The following is an 18756-nucleotide window of genomic DNA, read 5'->3' as shown; positions in this document are numbered from 1 at the left end:
CAGGTACTACACAATTACGATTTTTCTTTTATTTCTTTTTAAATATTTTTCTTTGAATATTTAGCATTTGATTTTAGCTTGAGTTATCCTTTTTATAAGTTTAGGTGGTGGATCTTATCTTAATATTAGGAGCTGCCGTCTGAAGACATGGGGGAAGGTTTAGTATTATCTCTTTTTTCTCTGATCACTCTCTGGTCAGATGGGGGGCTTTGTGGGTGGGGGGTGGGTTTTGTTTTTCTTTCAGGGGTTTTTATGTTTCATTTTCTTTCGTTTTTTCTTGATTTTTCTTTTAGAACTACAGATATGGCTGACACGTCGTCATTTCCGGTCCTTCCTTAATTCTTCTTCCGGGCGCATGGGTCCCTGCTTTGGTTAACCCTTTATATACTGGAGGGTTGACCTAAGTAATGGATCAAAACATTAATTTTGTCTCTTGGAATGCTAATGGTCTAAACAACATGTTTAAAAGGAGGAAGGTCTTTAAAGTATTCCAGAGACTGAAAGCACAGATTATTTTTTTACAGGAGACTCATGTGAGGAAGGAGGATAATCTGCGTTTTTTAAATCTTGGAAAGGCCCACAATTTCATGCCAACTCATGCTCTAAGACTCGAGGTGTATCTATTTTTATTGATCCCTCTATTACATTTGTTCAACATGACATCACTGTAGACCCTAACGGCAGATTTTTATTGGTTACTGGGTTATTATTCAATATTAAGGTTGTCATGGTTAATGTTTATGGCCCGAATGTAGATCACCCTGAGTTTTTTAGATCTTTGTTTACTATTTTACCCAATCTAAATGAATATCATTTAATAATGGGTGGGGATTCTAACTGTTGTCTGAATCCCCTGCTAGATAGGTCGAAACCTTCACAGCTCCTACCGAATAAATCGGCTACATATATTAACTCTTTCCTTACTAACTCTGGAGCTGTTGATATTTGGAGATTTCTTCACCCGACAGATAAAGAGTTTTCCTTTTTTTCTCATGTATACCATTCATACTCGAGAATTGATCACTTTTTTATTGATTCACGTTTTATTCCACTTGTAACTGCTTGTAAGTATGACATTATAGCCATTTCGGATCACTCTCCATTACAACTCTCTCTTAAATTCAAAGACTCTGTTTCTACTATTAAGCACTGGGATTTTGATGTTACATTATTGCAAGATTTAGACTTTGTTAAATTTATGAAAGAACAAATTAACTTTTTCTTTTCAACAAATTACACTACGGAAATTTCTTATGGAATATTGTGGGATACATTCAAGGCTTATATTCGTGGTCAAATTATTTCTTACTCAGTAGCTTTGAAGAAATGCATCAAAAACAAGATTCATCTATTGGTTGAGAAGATTAAAGACATTGATAAGAAATATGTGACTGATCCTACTGAAGAACTTTACAAACAAAGAATTGAACTGCAGATGGAATATAATTTGTTACTTACATCTTCGATTGAAAACCAGCTAATTAGATCTAAATCTGATTTTTATGTGCATAGTGAGAAATCGGGTAAACTGTTGGCTAATCATCTGAAGAATATTTCAGCTAGACGCCAAATTGTGGAGATTCGCAAACAGAATGGAGAACTGACTGTTAACCAGGAAGAGATAAATCAATCTTTCCAAAATTTTTATACATCCTTATATAGTACAGAATCCCCTCAAGACCTTAGTAATATGTTTAATTTTTTAGAACATTTGAAACTCCCAAAAGTATTACCTCAAGATAACTTAGAATTAAGTAAACCCATTACAGATTCGGAGATCAATAATATTATTTTCTCACTGAACTCGGGGAAAGCACCAGGTCCCGATGGATATTCTGTGGAATTTTATAAAGCTTTTTCTTCTACTCTCTCTCCCTGGCTGATTAAGATGTTTGATGAATCTATCACATTGGGTAAACTACCACAATCATTTTACAGAGCTACGATTTCTCTAATCTTGAAAAAAAATAAAGACCCGACCGAATGTTCTTCTTATAGACCTATTTCTTTGTTGAATGTTGATTCTAAGATCTTCTCTAAAATTCTAGCGACAAGGCTAGAGAAGATATTACCATATATTATCTCTGAAGACCAGACTGGATTCATTAAAAATCGTTATTCCTCCTTTAATATTAGAAGATTGATGAATATTATTTACACTCCTTCACATAAGTCTTCAGAATGTGTTATTTCACTAGAAGCTGAGAAGGCCTTCGATAGAGTAGAATGGCCTTATTTATTTACAGTTCTTGAAAAATTTAATTTTAGTTCGATATTTATATCTTGGATTAAACTTCTTTATAATTCCCCAGTTGCCTCGGTTTTTACTAATACCCAAAGATCGCCATATTTTCGATTATTTCGGGGCACCAGGCAAGGGTGCCCCCTTAGCCCTTTATTATTTAACTTAGCTTTAGAACCTTTGGCAATTGCTATCAGAGAAGCACCCATTATTACTGGTATTATTCGTTGCAGGGATATTCATAAAGTATCACTATATGCAGATGATTTATTGTTATATATTTCCAATCCTGAAAATTCTATTCCTGCAGTTTTATCTTTATTAGCCCAATTTAGTAATTTTTCGGGATATAAACTGAACTTAAATAAAAGTGAATTATTCCCTTTTAATGGATGGGTTCCTATTTATGATAGTTTACCTTTTAAAATAGCTAGAGACCATTTTATATATTTAGGATTAAGATTACTAAAAAACATAAAGATTTGTTTAGGACTAATTTTTTCCCTCAATTGGACCTGATCGGCAGTTTACTTACCAATTGGTCACCATTATCCCTATCCATGATAGGCCGAATTAATGCTATTAAGATGATGATCTTACCTAAATTTTTATATATATTCCAAGCTATACCTATTTTTGTTCCTAAATCTTTTTTTGATAAGGTCGATTCTAAATTGTCCTCGTATATCTGGCAAAACAAGAATCCTAGATTGGGGAAAAAATATTTACAGAAATCTAAACTAGAGGGAGGGTTGGCATTACCCAACTTTAGAATTTATTACTGGGCAATTAATATTAGTTACTTAAGGTATTGGTTGAATTATTCAGAATTATCTCTAAATCCCCATTGGGTAAATTTAGAAATTAAACCGATACAAAATTTTTCAATTAGCTCTATTTTGGGAGCTGCTCTCCCTTTTACTCTTACTAAATTATATAAACAAATTGATAATCCAATGGCTAAACATACACTACGTATATGGTTTCAATTCTGGAGATTTTTTGGCCAAAGTCATTTTATCTTGGAAACTCCTATTGTACTAAATTTCCTTTTTCATCCCTCTCTAATTGATCAAGCTTATTTACTCTGGAAAGTTAAAGGTATAACATGCTTTTCAGATTTATTCTTGGATAACTCTTTCATGACATTTGAACAATTATCCATGAAATATGATTTACCTCGATCTCATTTCTTTCGATATTTGCAGATTAGGAGTTTCTTAGTTTCGACTTTACCCTCTTTTCCCAATCGGGAGACTACGACTGTTTTAGAGAATATACTATATTCAAAATTCCCTCCAAAAGGTGTGATATCTAAATTATATAATATAATTACAAAAATAAATTCTGGGACTTTTGAAAAGTTTAAAAATGATTGGGAAAGAGAACTCAACCTTCATATTTCTAATGAAAATTGGAATAAAATTCTGCGACTGGTAAACTCTTCTTCTCTATGTGCAAAACATTCACTAATACAGTTTAAAGTTGTTCATAGAGCTCATATGTCTAAAGATAAACTCCATCGCTTTTATTCTCATATCGATCCTATATGTGATAAATGTCAATTGGAAATAGCTTCCCTTACACATATGTTTTGGTCCTGTCCCTCTTTACAGAATTATTGGAAGGAAATTTTTTCCATTATATCTACTGTTTTGAATATTGATTTACAACCACATCCCATTACTGCAATTTTTGGATTACCTATGATAGATTTGACTTATTTATCTCTTCCTGCGGATCGTATGATTGCTTTTCTTACACTAATGGCTAGAAGATCTATACTATTGAATTGGAAAGAGGTTAATCCTCCCACTGTTTTCCAATGGTTTACCCAAACTATACTATGTTTAAATTTAGAGAAAATTAGAAACTCTGTCTATGAATCCCCTTCTAAGTTTGAGTTAACCTGGCGACCATTTGTTCAATATTTTCATTTGTGGTGAGTTGATCTGGCTCTGTTTTCTTTTTATGATTATGTATGATAATTGGGCTGTAAGATGAGATCGGAGTGATAGGCGTGGTTTAGCTATATCTGTAGGTTTTTTAAAAAGTTTTTTAAAAGTTTTTTTTAATTCAGATTTGTTTTTTCTTCTTTTTTGGGGTTTTTTTTTTTCTTTTTTTCATATATTGTTATTAATTATATCTTTTTTTTAGAGATAGTTCACACCCTAAACTGATCAAAAAAATTTTTTTATGATATATTTTTATTCTGTAATATTATTGTTTAATATCTCTGTATTAATTCATTACTCACTATGTATTTTTTATATCTCTTTGAACTGTTTGTGTTTATAAATTATAATAATAATAAAAAGATTGAAAAAGAAAGAAAAGAAAAGGCTATTGGTGATTCGAGCGAGGAACCCATGGAGGCTGCGACTGCTAGTGACTATGATCAGAGGATTTGCACTAGGCTGGCTCGAGACTGGTTGAAATGGGTACCGGGTATTGGAATCGGGATGAGAGAGGGTGCTGAAGGCTTACTGATCGTGTCGGAGGTTTGGATCTGGAGCATAGGTGCAATGGAAGGCTGTGTTGCTGCTGGAGTTCTGAGGTGAATCTATGAACACTCAGTGACTGGGGAGTTTCTCCTTTGCTTCGCTTTCTCTTACTGTAAGGGACACTGGACAATTTCTGCTGATCGCAATATTATCTGACAAAGTCAGAATAAAGCCAATTTTGTTATGTTGTACCTGTTTTATTACATGTCAATAAAGAAATCTTGATTCTTATTTTGAAAACTGATAAATATCCCTCTGACTATTTAATGGATAGAAAAACTATTGAATTTTGCAACCGTTCAATCTCCTTTGACTTACTGAAAGTTGATTTCAGGAGACATAGTCAAGCTCAGCTGTTCTCACAATTGTCGAATAATTTAATTGCATTTAAGTAGCAAGTACATTTGAAAGTGTACACCTTAGGAAATTAGAATAGAAGAGAAGTAGAATGAGCTCTTAATTACTTGTTTTACTGATGCTAATAAACTAACATTTGGTACGTTTTTTTTATTATTAGGTTTGCTGAGTGATCGTAAGAAGGTCACACTGGGAACCCAACCAACGGTGCTGCGGACATTCAGATCGTTGTCCACCACTAATGTGTTTGCATGTTCTGATCGTCCTACTGTCATTTATAGCAGCAATCACAAGCTGGTATTCTCAAACGTTAACCTCAAGGAAGTAAACTACATGTGTCCTCTTAACTCCGAGGGATACCCTGATAGGTTTGTTGTGAATGGATAGTCTCTGTGGATATTTTAAAAGTTTATTGGATGTAGTTTTTAAAAGTTGATGTGTGGGATGTAAATATTGCTGTGGCCAGTACATTACTGTCTATCTCTGCAGAAGATCACTACAGTGCATGCAGTTAAATTGTTAGGAAGAGACTTTGACCAGAAGACGATAAAATTTAAGAGTAGACACTAAATTAATTTCAAAGAAAAGAGATAACCCCATACTAAAGCATATACTTCAGATATGGCAAAGAATAAATCAATGTATTGAATGGAAGGTGGGGATATTTCCTAAAATGCCTTTGACCCAGAATAAGTTAATACCCAAGACTCTGGTTAATAAGATCCTGGACACTTGGTGCCAGAAAGGGATCAGGTTTATTGAGGACTGTTACAAACAAAGACGGCTCATGTCATTTGAGCAGTTGAGGAATGAATCTGGTTTGTCTAATAGCACATTCTTTTGCTATCTGCAAATAAGATCTTTCTTAAGGGAAAAAATTAGGAGTGTCTCTGACCATACCAAGATGTAGTAATGTGGAGATTCTAATTTAATGGGGAATGTGTGTAAATTTACTCGAATGTATTACATATTTCAATGTGAGGACCCGAAGCTAGGATTACACAGGTCGAGGGAAAGATGGGATCAGACTTGGGCACCACAATCAATGAAGAGTAGTGGCAAGACCTGTGTCTGAATAGTGTTACTGGAGCCATCAATGCCAGATACAGGTTGGTGCAATGCAACTACTTGCACCAACTAAACTTTGCACCATAAAAATTACATAAATCAAAGCCAGAAATTTTGGAAATGTGCTTCAGGTGTGGTGTGGAGATTGGAACCTTTGTCCACTCTACCTGGTTATGTTGTAGAAAGCTGAGATCCTTCTGGGAGGACCTGGGGGATATTCTGAAAAAAAGTACAAAAGTGGATTTTGCACAAGCTCCGGAGATGTACCTTCTGGGAGATGTTGGGGACGTGAGTTTTAGACTGTCCAAATATCAAATTCAGTTCGTGAAGGTCACCTTGTTGGTAGCCAGGAAGTATTTTGCGGTTACACGGAAGACCAACTCCCAATTAAATGTCACATGATAGAATATGGGAATGTAGAATTGCATGCCCTTGGAGAAAATCACTTACAATCTAAGGAGGAAACATAACACATTCGTTAAAGTGTGGCAACCCTATGAAATACATTGTAACACAGATTAACTAGATCCCTCTCCCTTTGAAATATTGTCACAATAAAAAATCTTTCCCAGCAGGGAAAGGAATAGGGTTAAGAAAGTGGGACATGGTGCAGGTGACGTATTTTTTTTTTTTTAGTTTGTTTTTGTAGTTTTGTTTTTTTATTATTTTTATTCCTTACCTTTGTTATTTAGTTAGCTAGGTTGTTTTTTTCTTCGGTTTTGATGGGGGCTGTGAACCCCATGAGTATTTGCATAATTTGTATAATTATATGTTTGGGGGCAAGGGGGAGGGGGATAAATACAGACTCCATTCGTTATATGAATGTTATAAAAGATGGTATTGGTTGTTGAATTGCTTTGAGTCCATAAAAACTGAAAATATTTTAAAAAAGGTGCAGAATTAGGCCATTGAGCCCATCGAGTCCTCTCTGGCATTCCATTGTGAGCTGATCCATTCTTCCTTATCCCCATAACCTTTGATACCCTGACTGTTCAAATACCTATCAATCTCTGCCTTAAATACACTCAACAACTTGGCCTCCACAGCCGCCCATGGTAGCAAATTCCAGAAGGTGACCACCACTCTCTGGCAAAAGAAACTCCTCTGCACCTCTATTTTAAAAGGATACCCTTCAATCCTGAAGTTGTGCTCTCTTGTCCAAGACTCCCCTACCATGGAAAACAACTTTCCCACATCTCCTCTGTCCAGGTCTTTCAACATTCAAAATGTACAGACCAAGAACCATCATTGCAACATTGTATTTTTTGGATTTTAATGAAGAAAATGTAGGCAATGAGATGAAACATTGCATCTTGCAAATTGTACCTTCTGCACCCATGCTACATGATTAATGGAGGAAATTAATATTCTGGTATTTTATTTTGAAAGGTATCAAGCTTGGGTATTTACAAATTGCACACATTAAAAGCATTTATTTGGCTGTAATAGATGCACACATAAATGATACATTTCCCATATAGCACATGATAATCACATACATGAATTATAAAATAGATATGTATTCTGAAATAATTATTCAGTTTAATTTATAAGGGTCTATAAGTATCAATATCATATTTTGTAGTGAGAAGCTATTTCCCAGCCTGGCATTTCTGATTTTGATTCTACTGTTCCACATTCCTGATGGATATAGGTGAAAGATAATATGTGATAGATGGTAGAGATCGGACAAGTAGAAAATTGGAGAAGCAAGTCTGCAGGGAGATAGCAGAAGGCTATCTAGGTGATATAGTATGATTATAGTAGGTGATTGTAATTTTCCACATATTGACTGGGACTCCCGTATTCTAAAAGGGCTGGATGGTTTAGAATTTGTCAGATGTGTTCACAGTTTTCAGATTCAATATATTGAGTTCCAACTAGAGAGAGCTGGATCTCCTATTAGGGATCAAGAAAGGACAGATTATAGAAGTATGTGGAAGGAATACTTTTGGACCAGTGTTCATAATGCCAATAGTTTCAAAATAATTATGGATAAAGATATGTTTGGTCCTTGAGTTGAGATTTTAAATTGGAGAAAGGTCAATTTTGAGGAAATGAGAAAGGATCTTGAAAGCATGGATAGGGCTAGGTTGTTTCCTGGCAAGGATGTGTTCAGTAAGGTGAAGGCCTTCAGAGGTGAAATTTTGAGAGTACAGAGTTTGTCAGGTAAAGTTAACAGGCATAAGGCACCTTGGTTTTCGAGCGATATTGTGGATCTGGTTTAGAAGAAGAGAGAGGTGTGTAGCAGGTATAGGCAACAAAGAGCAAATGAGGTATTTAAAAAGTATAAAAATCTCAGGGGGCGAAAGGGAAATTGCGGGGCTAAAATAACACATGAGGTTGTTTTGGCAGACAAGGCAAAGGAAAATCCTAAGGGCTTCCACAGGTATGTTGAGCAAAAGGATAGTCAAGGAAAAATTTGCTCCTTGAAGATTCAGGGGGTTGGCTATGTATGGAGCCAAAAGAGATGGGGGAAGATCTTAAATTGATTTTTGCATCTGTACTTGGCAAACTGTTATAGTTTTTGGAAGTGAGGCATGGAAGCAGTACAGATTAAAGAGAACAAGTTGCTTGCTGTCTTAAAGCGAATAAAGGTGGATAAAACCACAGAGCCTGACAAGGTATTCCCTAGGATAGTGCAGAATTATAAGAGCCTTGACAGATATATTTAAAATGTCCTTTGCCACTGGTGAGGTGCCAGAGGATTGGAGAGTAGCTTATGTTGTTCTATTGTTTAAAAAAGACTTCAAAAATAACCCAAGAAATTAAAAGTGGTGAGCCTTACTTCAGTCCTCGGTAAGTTATTGGAAGGTGTTCTAAGCAATCAGATATACAAGTATTTGGATAGTCAACATGGCTTTGTGCATGGTAGAATGTGTTAGTTTTTTTAGGAGTTTACCAGAAAAGTTGATGAAGGAAAGGCTGTGGATGTTGTCTTCATGGACTTTACTAAGGCCTTTGACAAGATCCCACATGGGAGGTTAGTCAGGTTATTCATGGTGAAGTAGTAAACTGGATTCAATATTGGCTTTATGGGAGACGCCAAAGAGTGATAATGGATAATTGCCTCTGACTGGAGGCATGTGACTAGTGGTGTTCCTCAAGGATTGGAGCTGGATCTTCATTGTTATTTATCATTTGTAATCAATGATCTAAATGATAGTGTGGTAAATTGGATCAGGAAGTTTGCAGATGATACAAAGTTTGGCAGTGTTGTGGTCAGCAAGGAAGACTTTCAAATCTTTTAGAGGGATATGGACCGGCTGGAAAAATGGATAATAAAATTGTAGATGGAATTTAATGCAGATGGGTGTGAAGTATTGCATTTTGGAAGGTCAAACCAAGGTAGGACATGCATGGTAAAGAGTCAGGTACTGAGGACTGCAAAAGAACAGAAGGATCTGGGAATACAGATACATAATTTGGTGACAGGGGCATTATGGGTAGATTGGGTTGTAAAGAGAGCTTTTGACACATTGCCCTTCATAAATCAAAGTATTGAGTAGAGAAGCTGGGATGTATGGTAAAGTATTGAGCATAGAAGCTGGGATGTATGGTAAAGTATTGAGCATAGAAGCTGGGATGTATGGTAAAGTATTGAGCATAGAAGCTGGGATGTATGGTAAAGTATTGAGCATAGAAGCTGGGATGTATGGTAAAGTTGCTCATGATATTGACGAGGCCAAATTTTGAGTATTGTGTGCAGTTTTGGTTACCTAACTACAAGAAAGAGTGCAGAGATTTACTAGAATGTTGCTGGACTTGAACTGAGTTGCAGAAAAAGGATAAACAGGTTAGGACTTTATTTCCTGAGTGTAGAAGAATGATTTGATAGAGGTATATAAAATTATGATGGGTTGAGATAAAAATAAATGCATGTAGGCTTTTTCCACTGAGATTAAGTGAGATACAAACTGGAGGACATGGGTTAAGGATGAAAGGGGAGAAGTTTAGGGGGAACATTAGGGGGAATATCTTGGCGCAGAGAGGTGGAAAAATGGAACGAGCTGAAGTAGTGAACATGGGTTTAATTTTAATATGTAAGACAAATTTGGACAGGCATATGGATGGAAGGGACAAGGATGAATTATGGACTGGGTGCAGAATAATAGTTTGGCACAGACTAGAAAGGCTGAAGGGGCTGTTTTCTGTGCAGTAATGTTCAATGGTTCCTTAAGAATTCTTTGAATTCTGTTTAAAATACCATGATACGGTGAAACACTGTTTCATCAGGTTGTATGGATAACAATAAACATGAATTTAAATATTCTTGGGTAAGGAAAGAAACGATATAAATGTGTGTTTCCGTGATCAACAACTTCAGCCTTTGATTTTTGCCAGTTCATTATTGCTTTGTAACTGATTGAAGAAGCCTTAAAGTGTGCGAACATCACTTAAAAATCCTGAGCAGTTGCATCTTTAAAAATCACCCTGATGCCTGTCCTGTAACTATTGTTACATTGCAAATAAGTGTTACTTTCATTTATTTAGATTGAGTAAAAGGGATGTGCCATAGTTTTGCTTGGAAAATTTGATCTGACAAAGTTGCTGGAGTTCTTTGAGGAGGTAATGAATGCAATACATAGAGAGAAATAGGTGGATGTTGTCTGCTTGTTTTCTCAGAAAGTGTTCATTAAGGTGCCACATAATGGACTTTTCGATGAGATGTGGTGGGATAATGTGTCAGCATGGATACAGAATTGGTTAACCAATAGAAAGTAGAGAGTTGGAATAAATAGGTGTTTCTCTGGTTGGCAATCAGTGGTGAATAGAGTGCTGCAGGGATTGGCAGTGGGCCTGGTTTACATTAATGACTTGGGAGAGGGGACTGAGTGTGGCAAGTGAGTGGACAAGTCTGGCAGATGGAGACATTTACAATGTTGGTAAATGCAAGATTATACACTATGGAAGGAAAAATAGAAGATCTAATTATTATTTAAAGAGTGAGAAACTGTTTTGCAGAGGAATTTGGGAGTGCTTGTGGATGAATCTCAAAAGTTTTGTTTGCAGGTGCAATGGATAATCAAGAAGGTAAATGGAATTTTGCCTTTTATTGTGAGAGGGATTGAATTTAAGAGCAGGGAAGTTCTGCTGCAACTGTACAGGGTACTAATGAAGTTGCACCTAGATTACTGTGTGGTCTTACTTGAGAAAAGATGTACAGGCTTTGGAAATGGCGCAGAGAAGGTTCACCAAGTTGACTCCAGAGATGGAGGGGATTAGAATACGAGGAGAGATAGAGTAGCTTGGAACTCTGCTCATTGGAATTCAGAAGAAAGAGGGGATTGTCTAGAAACATAAAATTGGAAAGGGATAGATAAAATAGAAGCAAATAAGTTGTTTCTACTGGCAGGCAAGACTAAAACTAAGGGACATAGCCCCCAATTTTGGGGGAATAGATTTAAGACAGAGATGCAGAGAAACTGTTTTTCCCAGAGAAAATTAAATCTGGAATTTCCCCCCGCCCAAGGAAGCAGCGAAGACTGCCTTATTAAGTATGTTCAAGACACAGGTAGATTTTTATAGAGGAAATTGAGGGGTATGGGAAAAGGCACTTTGATGGAGCCAGATCATCCATGATCTGTTGGAACAACCAGATGGCCTATTTCTGCTCCTATTCCTTGTGATTCTTACAATGTTTTACCAAATGACAAAATGTAAATTATCATCATGAAAAAAAACTGAAATGTCTCTGAAAGGAAATAAACTATTCCTGCAGATGCAACTGTGGGTGCAGATTTTAAAAGTACATCAAGTCAATATTTGTTGATTTTCTTTGCTAATCAGTTTTGTCAGTTTTTAATTGAATTATGTCTTGAGGTCTTAATTATACTTCGCTGGTTTTGATCGGCAAGACAATTTGCTTGAATGCTTGATGCTAGACTTTTAAGCAGATATTTTTTTCATTATCCCCAGTGTCTAATGACACGTGGTTGCTTAATTAAAAAGTTTTCACACTAGACCCTTAACCAGTAGATTGGGTGTCAAGTGCCAGTGTGAAAAGGGCTTATGATTAATCTCAGAACCTAATGAACCAGTGAGATAACATGTGTTCTTGAGTGAATGTGCAAGATGTTTAATTTTCTATGAAATATTCACTGATCTACCTGAGATCATTTGATATTTTAGTTTTATTATGATCAGAGAAGTTTAATATAGTTTCATGGAGTGAAACATGAAAATCTGCAGTTGCATTGATTGAAATAAAAACACTTTGTTGGAGAAACTCATCAGGTCAAACAACATATGTTACTTTGCAAAGATCCAGATACATAACCAAGATTTCTAACTTTTCTTTTTGATATAATCTCATTTTCCTTTTTGCCAACTTTGTAAATCATAAAATTCAAGCCCCTTTTGGAGATTCCTGTGATGAATCACAACCAAGATTCCCAAATGAATCATGATCACTGCAAAAAAGAGTCCCGTTCCCCCCCCCCCATGCTTGGGTTTGCTAATGTTTGTACTTTTACTTCTATTGAGTTCTGAATAGTATCCTGAACTTGTATCTGTAGCAGTAGCTCATCACAACCTCTCTGCCCCTGCAGTCTCGCTTTCAAATGGGTTTGAGCTTTAATGCTGTTTTTTTTTCCCCTGGCAATTTCTTACAAGGGTTTTTCATGGAACTGCAATCCTGTAACTTTTTGAATGTCTCAGCTGTTCACATATTTAATTTTCTATGTGTTTTCATACTCTGTCATAACCATGGTAATTTTTCCTTTTCCTGTCATAATCATTGCATGGTGCATTGGAAGAGAAGGCTTTTGATCCAATGTGTTCCTGTGAAATTATCTAATTAATTTATTTATATCAATCCTTCTCCCCATTCCACAAGGTGGAGCAGGCCTCTCAACCCCTCAAGCCTGCGTAGCCATTCAATATGATAATAGATGATTGCTGCTAGTCTTGACTCCTCAGCCATTTCTCCAAATTCAATGTCATCCTGGAATGTCCTTTAATTTTTATTTTGTCAACCTTTTTTTAAAAATTTGAATAGCTGCTTCTACTTTCCCTGAAGTATTATATCTATATATTTCGTGCTCTGTACACAAAGTTTTGTGTAATATCTTAGAAAATTTTAGTTAAAGCTGTTTCTGAGTGATTAAGAAAAACTTGGCATTCAAGTTGTTTTCCTTCTGGGTGTTGTTTAAACAGTTATGCTTTCTATCTAATTTTGTCTTGTTTCTGTCTCATAGTTTGGCTTTGGCCAACAACAGCACTTTAACCATTGGAACCATTGATGAGATTCAGAAACTACACATCCGCACAGTACCACTTAACGAATCTCCAAAGTAAGTGTTCCTCAACAACTGTGTATCTCAGCAAAGCAAAATTTGTTTCAATATGTTGACTATTGTAAGGTAAAACATCATGAGATGGGAATGTGTAAGGAGTTACCCTGTGCAGGGCTGTAACAAGATGTGAATGCATCCTTGTACTTACAAGATAAGAGAGACATTGATGGATTGAGAGTGTTAGGTCTGCTTTGTTCATGAATGAGTGAGACAAACACCAGGCTGAGTCGAAATCAGGGTTCTTTGTTCTTTATTACCGGATTGTAACACTTGCGACCAACAAAGTTAGTCGGAGAATGCATTCTGCCGTTATCAGCAAAATGGTGATTTTTTATACCCTTGGATACATGCTTAGAACATCATCATATCATTACTTGTCCAATGACTAAAACTGTTGCTATCCTTTCCCTGCTAGCTTCCTGCCTCTCAATCCATCAATGTCTCTCTTATCTTGTAAGTACAAGGATGCATTCTGTTACTCCTTAGTACTGGGTGACTCCTTCTCCGGTCCCATCTCATGATGTTTTACCTAACAGGAGTACAAGGACACCTCCCCTTCTTGTTACTGCCCTGTACAGGGTAACTCCCTACACATTCCCATCTCATGATGTTTTACCTTACAATCCCTCCTTTGTCCTCTTTAGAGGACAATCTCGCCCTGACTATGCTACCACCGCGTTACATTAGTTCGCCTATTATTGCCAAGCTCTATACGGGTTCTGTTCACAGGGCAGTTCGGCTGGTGGGCGAGGGCTCCCCCAACCCTCCTTTGCGTACACCCCCCATCCGTCACCCCGATCCCATTGCCCGTTTACAAGTTTCATCCCATTTGCCCCCAAGCAAAAAACTAGCTAACCCCCCGTACATTAGTAAATTCCCAAGTTAACATATGGTCTACAATCTAATTCATAATACTTGTTCTACAATCTGATTAATAATGTTTGTGTTACAATCAATGTTATAATATTTGGGTTACAAGCAAGGTTAAAATTATATGTGTAACAATCTAATTCACAATCCCTCCTTCCCATCACATTCCCCTTCAGACTCCAGATCGATCTCAGCAACTTTCTCCGCCTCCTGTAATGTGAGATAGTCTTGCTCCACAGCCTGCACAGCTTGATATTTCGGAGGCAGTTCATCACGGTCAGCAAAGGCTTTCTCTATGGTCCTCGTGACCAGCGTTCGAATGCATGGAATACAACAACAGCCACAAGTGATAAAAATTGATACAGAAATGAACAAACCCAGCAAAAGTTGTCCTAACAATGTGCTCCATCTCCCAAACACTCCCTGTAACCAGGATAAAACAGGATTGGAGACTCCAGACTGGGCTTTTAATTCTTTCGCCAATGCCCTAAGTTTCGTTAACCCCTTAGTGAGTGATCCATCTGGCCCTGTGTTATTAGAGATAGAAGTGCAGCATAGATCTCCAAACATAGCACACACTCCACCTTTCTCTGCCAGGACCATATCAATCGCTATCCTATTCTGAAGTGTCATAAGGGAAGTTTCTGACAGTTGTTGATGTATTGCCTCAACAACGTCCCTGGTCAAATTTGCAAGGCGCTGGACATTATAGTGAATAAGGTTGATCCTATTAATATTCTTATTTACAGTGATGGGAAATATTGCACTAAAAACAGGAAAGCTTTCAAACCCAGCTGCAATCTCATCGGCTAATTTAAATTCATCCGGAATATTCCGGGCTTGGCCAATGGCATCAATCCATACCCCATCAGGGTTCCTTCCTCCCGGCCCCAAGAGTCCAACACTCCTCCTTTTTCTCCACAGCCAACTCTCTGTGTGGCGCAATTCTAGGGAATCCTCGTCTCCCTCCTGCATTTTGACAATCAGCACTGGCGCATTAAGGGTTACTAGAGCACACCGACCATCCCAGTTAGCGGGGAGCCAGTTGTACAGCACTCTTCCTCCACAAAACTCATCTGTGTAGTCATTCAATCTGCTACAAGTCTCCTTAGTTTCAGATTCATTTTTTTTGTTATGGGACCTCAAAATCATCCCCTGTATATGTTCATGATAACCAGTAACCTGTTTGGCTGCCCTGTCAGGCACCCATGTGGCGTTTTCCCTGCTAATAGTAGGTCGTCTACATACTGAATCAGTGTAACATCTTCCGGGAGCTTTAATTTCATTAGGATTTCGCTAAGGGCCTGATTGAACAGTCCTGGACTGTCCTTATAACCCTGAGGTAATCTAGTGTATGTGTACCGATGTGCTTGGTAAGTGAAAGTTAACCAGTCTTGCCATTCCTCAGCTAAATTCAAGCAGAAGAATGCGTTTGCCAGATCAATGACAGTATAGTATTCGTGCTCCGGACTCAGAGCCCTAAGTGCTACATATGGGTCTGGGACTGGTCTCCCGATGGTCTTGGTAGCCAAGTTAATCTCCCGGAGGTCGTGTACCAGTCTTTTCTACCCGGTTTGGGAACAGGCATGATGGGCGTGTTCCACATACTGTCAGGTGCCGCCCTTAAAACCCCTGACTCCATTAACCCTTCTATCGTTCCTTTAATACCCTCCTCCTGACTGGGCGACAAGCGGTATTGTTTTCTCCATATTGGTTTCTGCCCGGGGTTGGCCAATTCTAGAAATACCTCTCCTTTTATTACTCCCACATCATAGGGCCCCGTTGTCCATATATGTGGACTCAGATTAGAAAGATATTTGTCTGAGTCTCTGTGATCAATATTTTCTCCTTCTATGGCTTGGTCTCTTTCTACTTTCTCATTCACTACCTGGTCCCATGCTTCAATATTCAGTCTGACAAATTTTCCTCCCTCCGAGGTGGAATATCCCGGGATTTCTGTCTGCCTGTATTCACACCCTATCGCTTCCTTTACCATCGGACCCAGCTGTCGAGCGTGATGATCTTTGGCAATACCCAAGGTCACATGAGGCACACTTTCTACTCCTAAGCAGAACCACTCCATTTGTTCTTCTGTCATGACAACCATAGCAGCTATTCCCTCCTTACCTACAAAGATAAATGGACAATGTATCGTTTCTGTCTTCCCTTCTTTTAGAGAGTCCCACCTCTCCTCATATTCCTGGTCCGGGTGGATGGTGTAGTTTAATGTAACATGCATAGGATCTAGTGGATAATGGTAATCCCCATACCGAGGAATACTGGCCCTCCACTCAAAAAACTGTTTAATCAGCCCTGGGCCTGGTTCATCATACAGTAGCCGACTCCAGAAAATACTTCTGAAGCGTTAGATGGGGTCATTACTATAAACTGTCCTCCCCTTCTTATTGTATCCCCTGGGTATGTTAACCGAAGGCCCTTCTCAGAACATTGTATGGTTATTCCTAGTTTGGTAAGAATGTCCCTTGCTAATAAATTAATGGGGCAACTTGGCACAACCAGGACAGGCGTTTTAACCCTTTGTCGTCCAAATGTCATGTCGATGTTATCTGTATAGGGCTGTGTTTCCCTTATTCCGGAGAATCCTATTGTAGATAATGCTTTGCCCGAAAATGTGCTCCCTGGGGGTTTTTTAATCACTGTCGTAACTGCTGCCCCTGTGTCAACCATAAATTCAATTTTTTCTCCATTTACCGTCCCCCAAATTTTTGGTGGCTCCCAGGGAGGCGTGATTTTTGATTCTCCAGGGCACCTTCAATAATCAAATTCAGCACTTTCCTCAATATAGTCATTACACTGAGGTGCCTGGACTTGTTGATCACTCTGCCACCCCCCGATTCTCTGGGGCCCATCAATATGTCCACCCCTACCCCTTTCTTGTCCTCTTAAGTTTCCTCCTCTTCCCCGATAGCCTCTAATAGAGGGTAATCTTTTTCCCCTTGCTCTCCCAGCCTCCGGACAGTTCCGCTGGTAGTGTCCAGGATTTTGGCAGTACCAGCATACTGCATGTTCCCCTCTATACATTGTACCTAGCTGTCTTTCCCAACCATTTCTTACTTGGGGTCCCGGATTTATCACTGGCCCCATGACCTGTGGGACTATCTGTTGGGCCGCTAATTTAACCCCTATATGTTCTATGGCTCTCACCAATTTATCGGTTGTTTTGTCCACCTCCTTCTGGGACGCACTTTCTGACTTAGCATGCTCTGATTGACGATGTCGTTTGATTGCATGTGTCAGGTGTCTTTTCCACAAATCCTCTGACATTGTCTCTAATCCCACAATGTCCCTTAATTTTGCTTGAACCGTAGCAGGTAGTCCGTTTATTATCCCATTACGAAAGTGAGCCCTTCCTAAGGGGCTGTGGTCGGGTCTTTCTCCAGTCCCTGTTTCCCATAAGTCCCATGCTCGAGTGAAATACTCGTGTGCAGTCTCTCCTTCCTTTAGTTGAAGGGTTACCAAGGCATCCAAACTATAGGGTGTAGGAAATGTTTCTCTAAGTGCTTCCCAAAATTTATTCCGAAGTGGGTTAAATTCTATTTCATCCCCCAATTTACTGCTTCTTACAATTCTCTCTATTTGCTTCAGGGCCCCTTCTGCCTTTAATTTTATCATGATAGTTCTGACATCTGCGAGTGCTAATTGTTCTTGGCAGGTTTCTCGCTCAAAACAAGAAATCCATGGACTAGCCCCATTACTCAACGGAGGTAGTTTTTTCATTAAACTCTCTAAGTCCATTCGTGACCAGGGTATATATTTTTGAGTTCCCCGTCCCGTGATCAGTAATGGGCATTGATATCTCAATTTTGGGGATTTCTGCTCCTTCTTTACTCTTGGCATGCATTTATTTATCCCACCTTGTTCTGACTCTTCTTCGTCACTGTCACTGTCCCTATCAGCTTCCAATGTCTCAGGGTCAAAGGTATATTGGTCACGTTCATCTCTAAGATAATCTTTTCGGCCATAGTTTAGTTGTTTCACATCTTTCTCTTTTGTTCTAACTATGTCCAGGTAGGCATGTCTATTTTTCTCCCTCCCGAGTCTTTTCCTTTTACTTTCCTCCCATGGTGGATCGTATCTCGTTTCCTCATCTGTACTACACTTTTCGTCCTTTACTCCTATTACCATTCCTTCAGCTTTAATTTCTCCTGACAGTGTTGTAGTTATCTTTTCCACTTCCTTAAATACACCTATCATTAATTCTTTTTGATCCTCACTGATCTGCCCCAGCACATTAATATCTCTGTTTAAGTTTTTAATGTTATCCTGAACCTTTTTCATGTTCCATTTCTGTATCTCTAACTCCTTTTCTATTTTCTTGGACTCCAGAGGGGTCTCTACATCTATTACTCCCCCTTCTATTTTTATTAAAGGGGCCTGTACCTCGTCTGATGTGTCC

At 38.2% G+C, this 18756-nt stretch overlaps 1 protein-coding gene across 2 annotated transcripts in view; it reads left to right on the top strand.

Annotated features, from left to right (window-relative positions):
• ddb1 (damage-specific DNA binding protein 1) overlaps positions 1-18756 on the top strand; it is a 130919-nt gene that overhangs the window by 70009 nt on the left and 42154 nt on the right. For both annotated transcript variants that reach the window (XM_069901467.1, XM_069901458.1), the window contains exons 16-17: positions 5264-5471; positions 13371-13466. In XM_069901467.1, coding sequence (XP_069757568.1) covers positions 5264-5471; positions 13371-13466 — 304 coding nt within the window. The remainder of the gene's footprint in view (positions 1-5263; positions 5472-13370; positions 13467-18756) is intronic.

This window comes from Narcine bancroftii, chromosome 1, assembly GCF_036971445.1.
Source record: "Narcine bancroftii isolate sNarBan1 chromosome 1, sNarBan1.hap1, whole genome shotgun sequence".
NCBI lineage: Eukaryota > Metazoa > Chordata > Chondrichthyes > Torpediniformes > Narcinidae > Narcine > Narcine bancroftii.
This window is presented reverse-complemented; position numbering and strand designations above follow the sequence as displayed.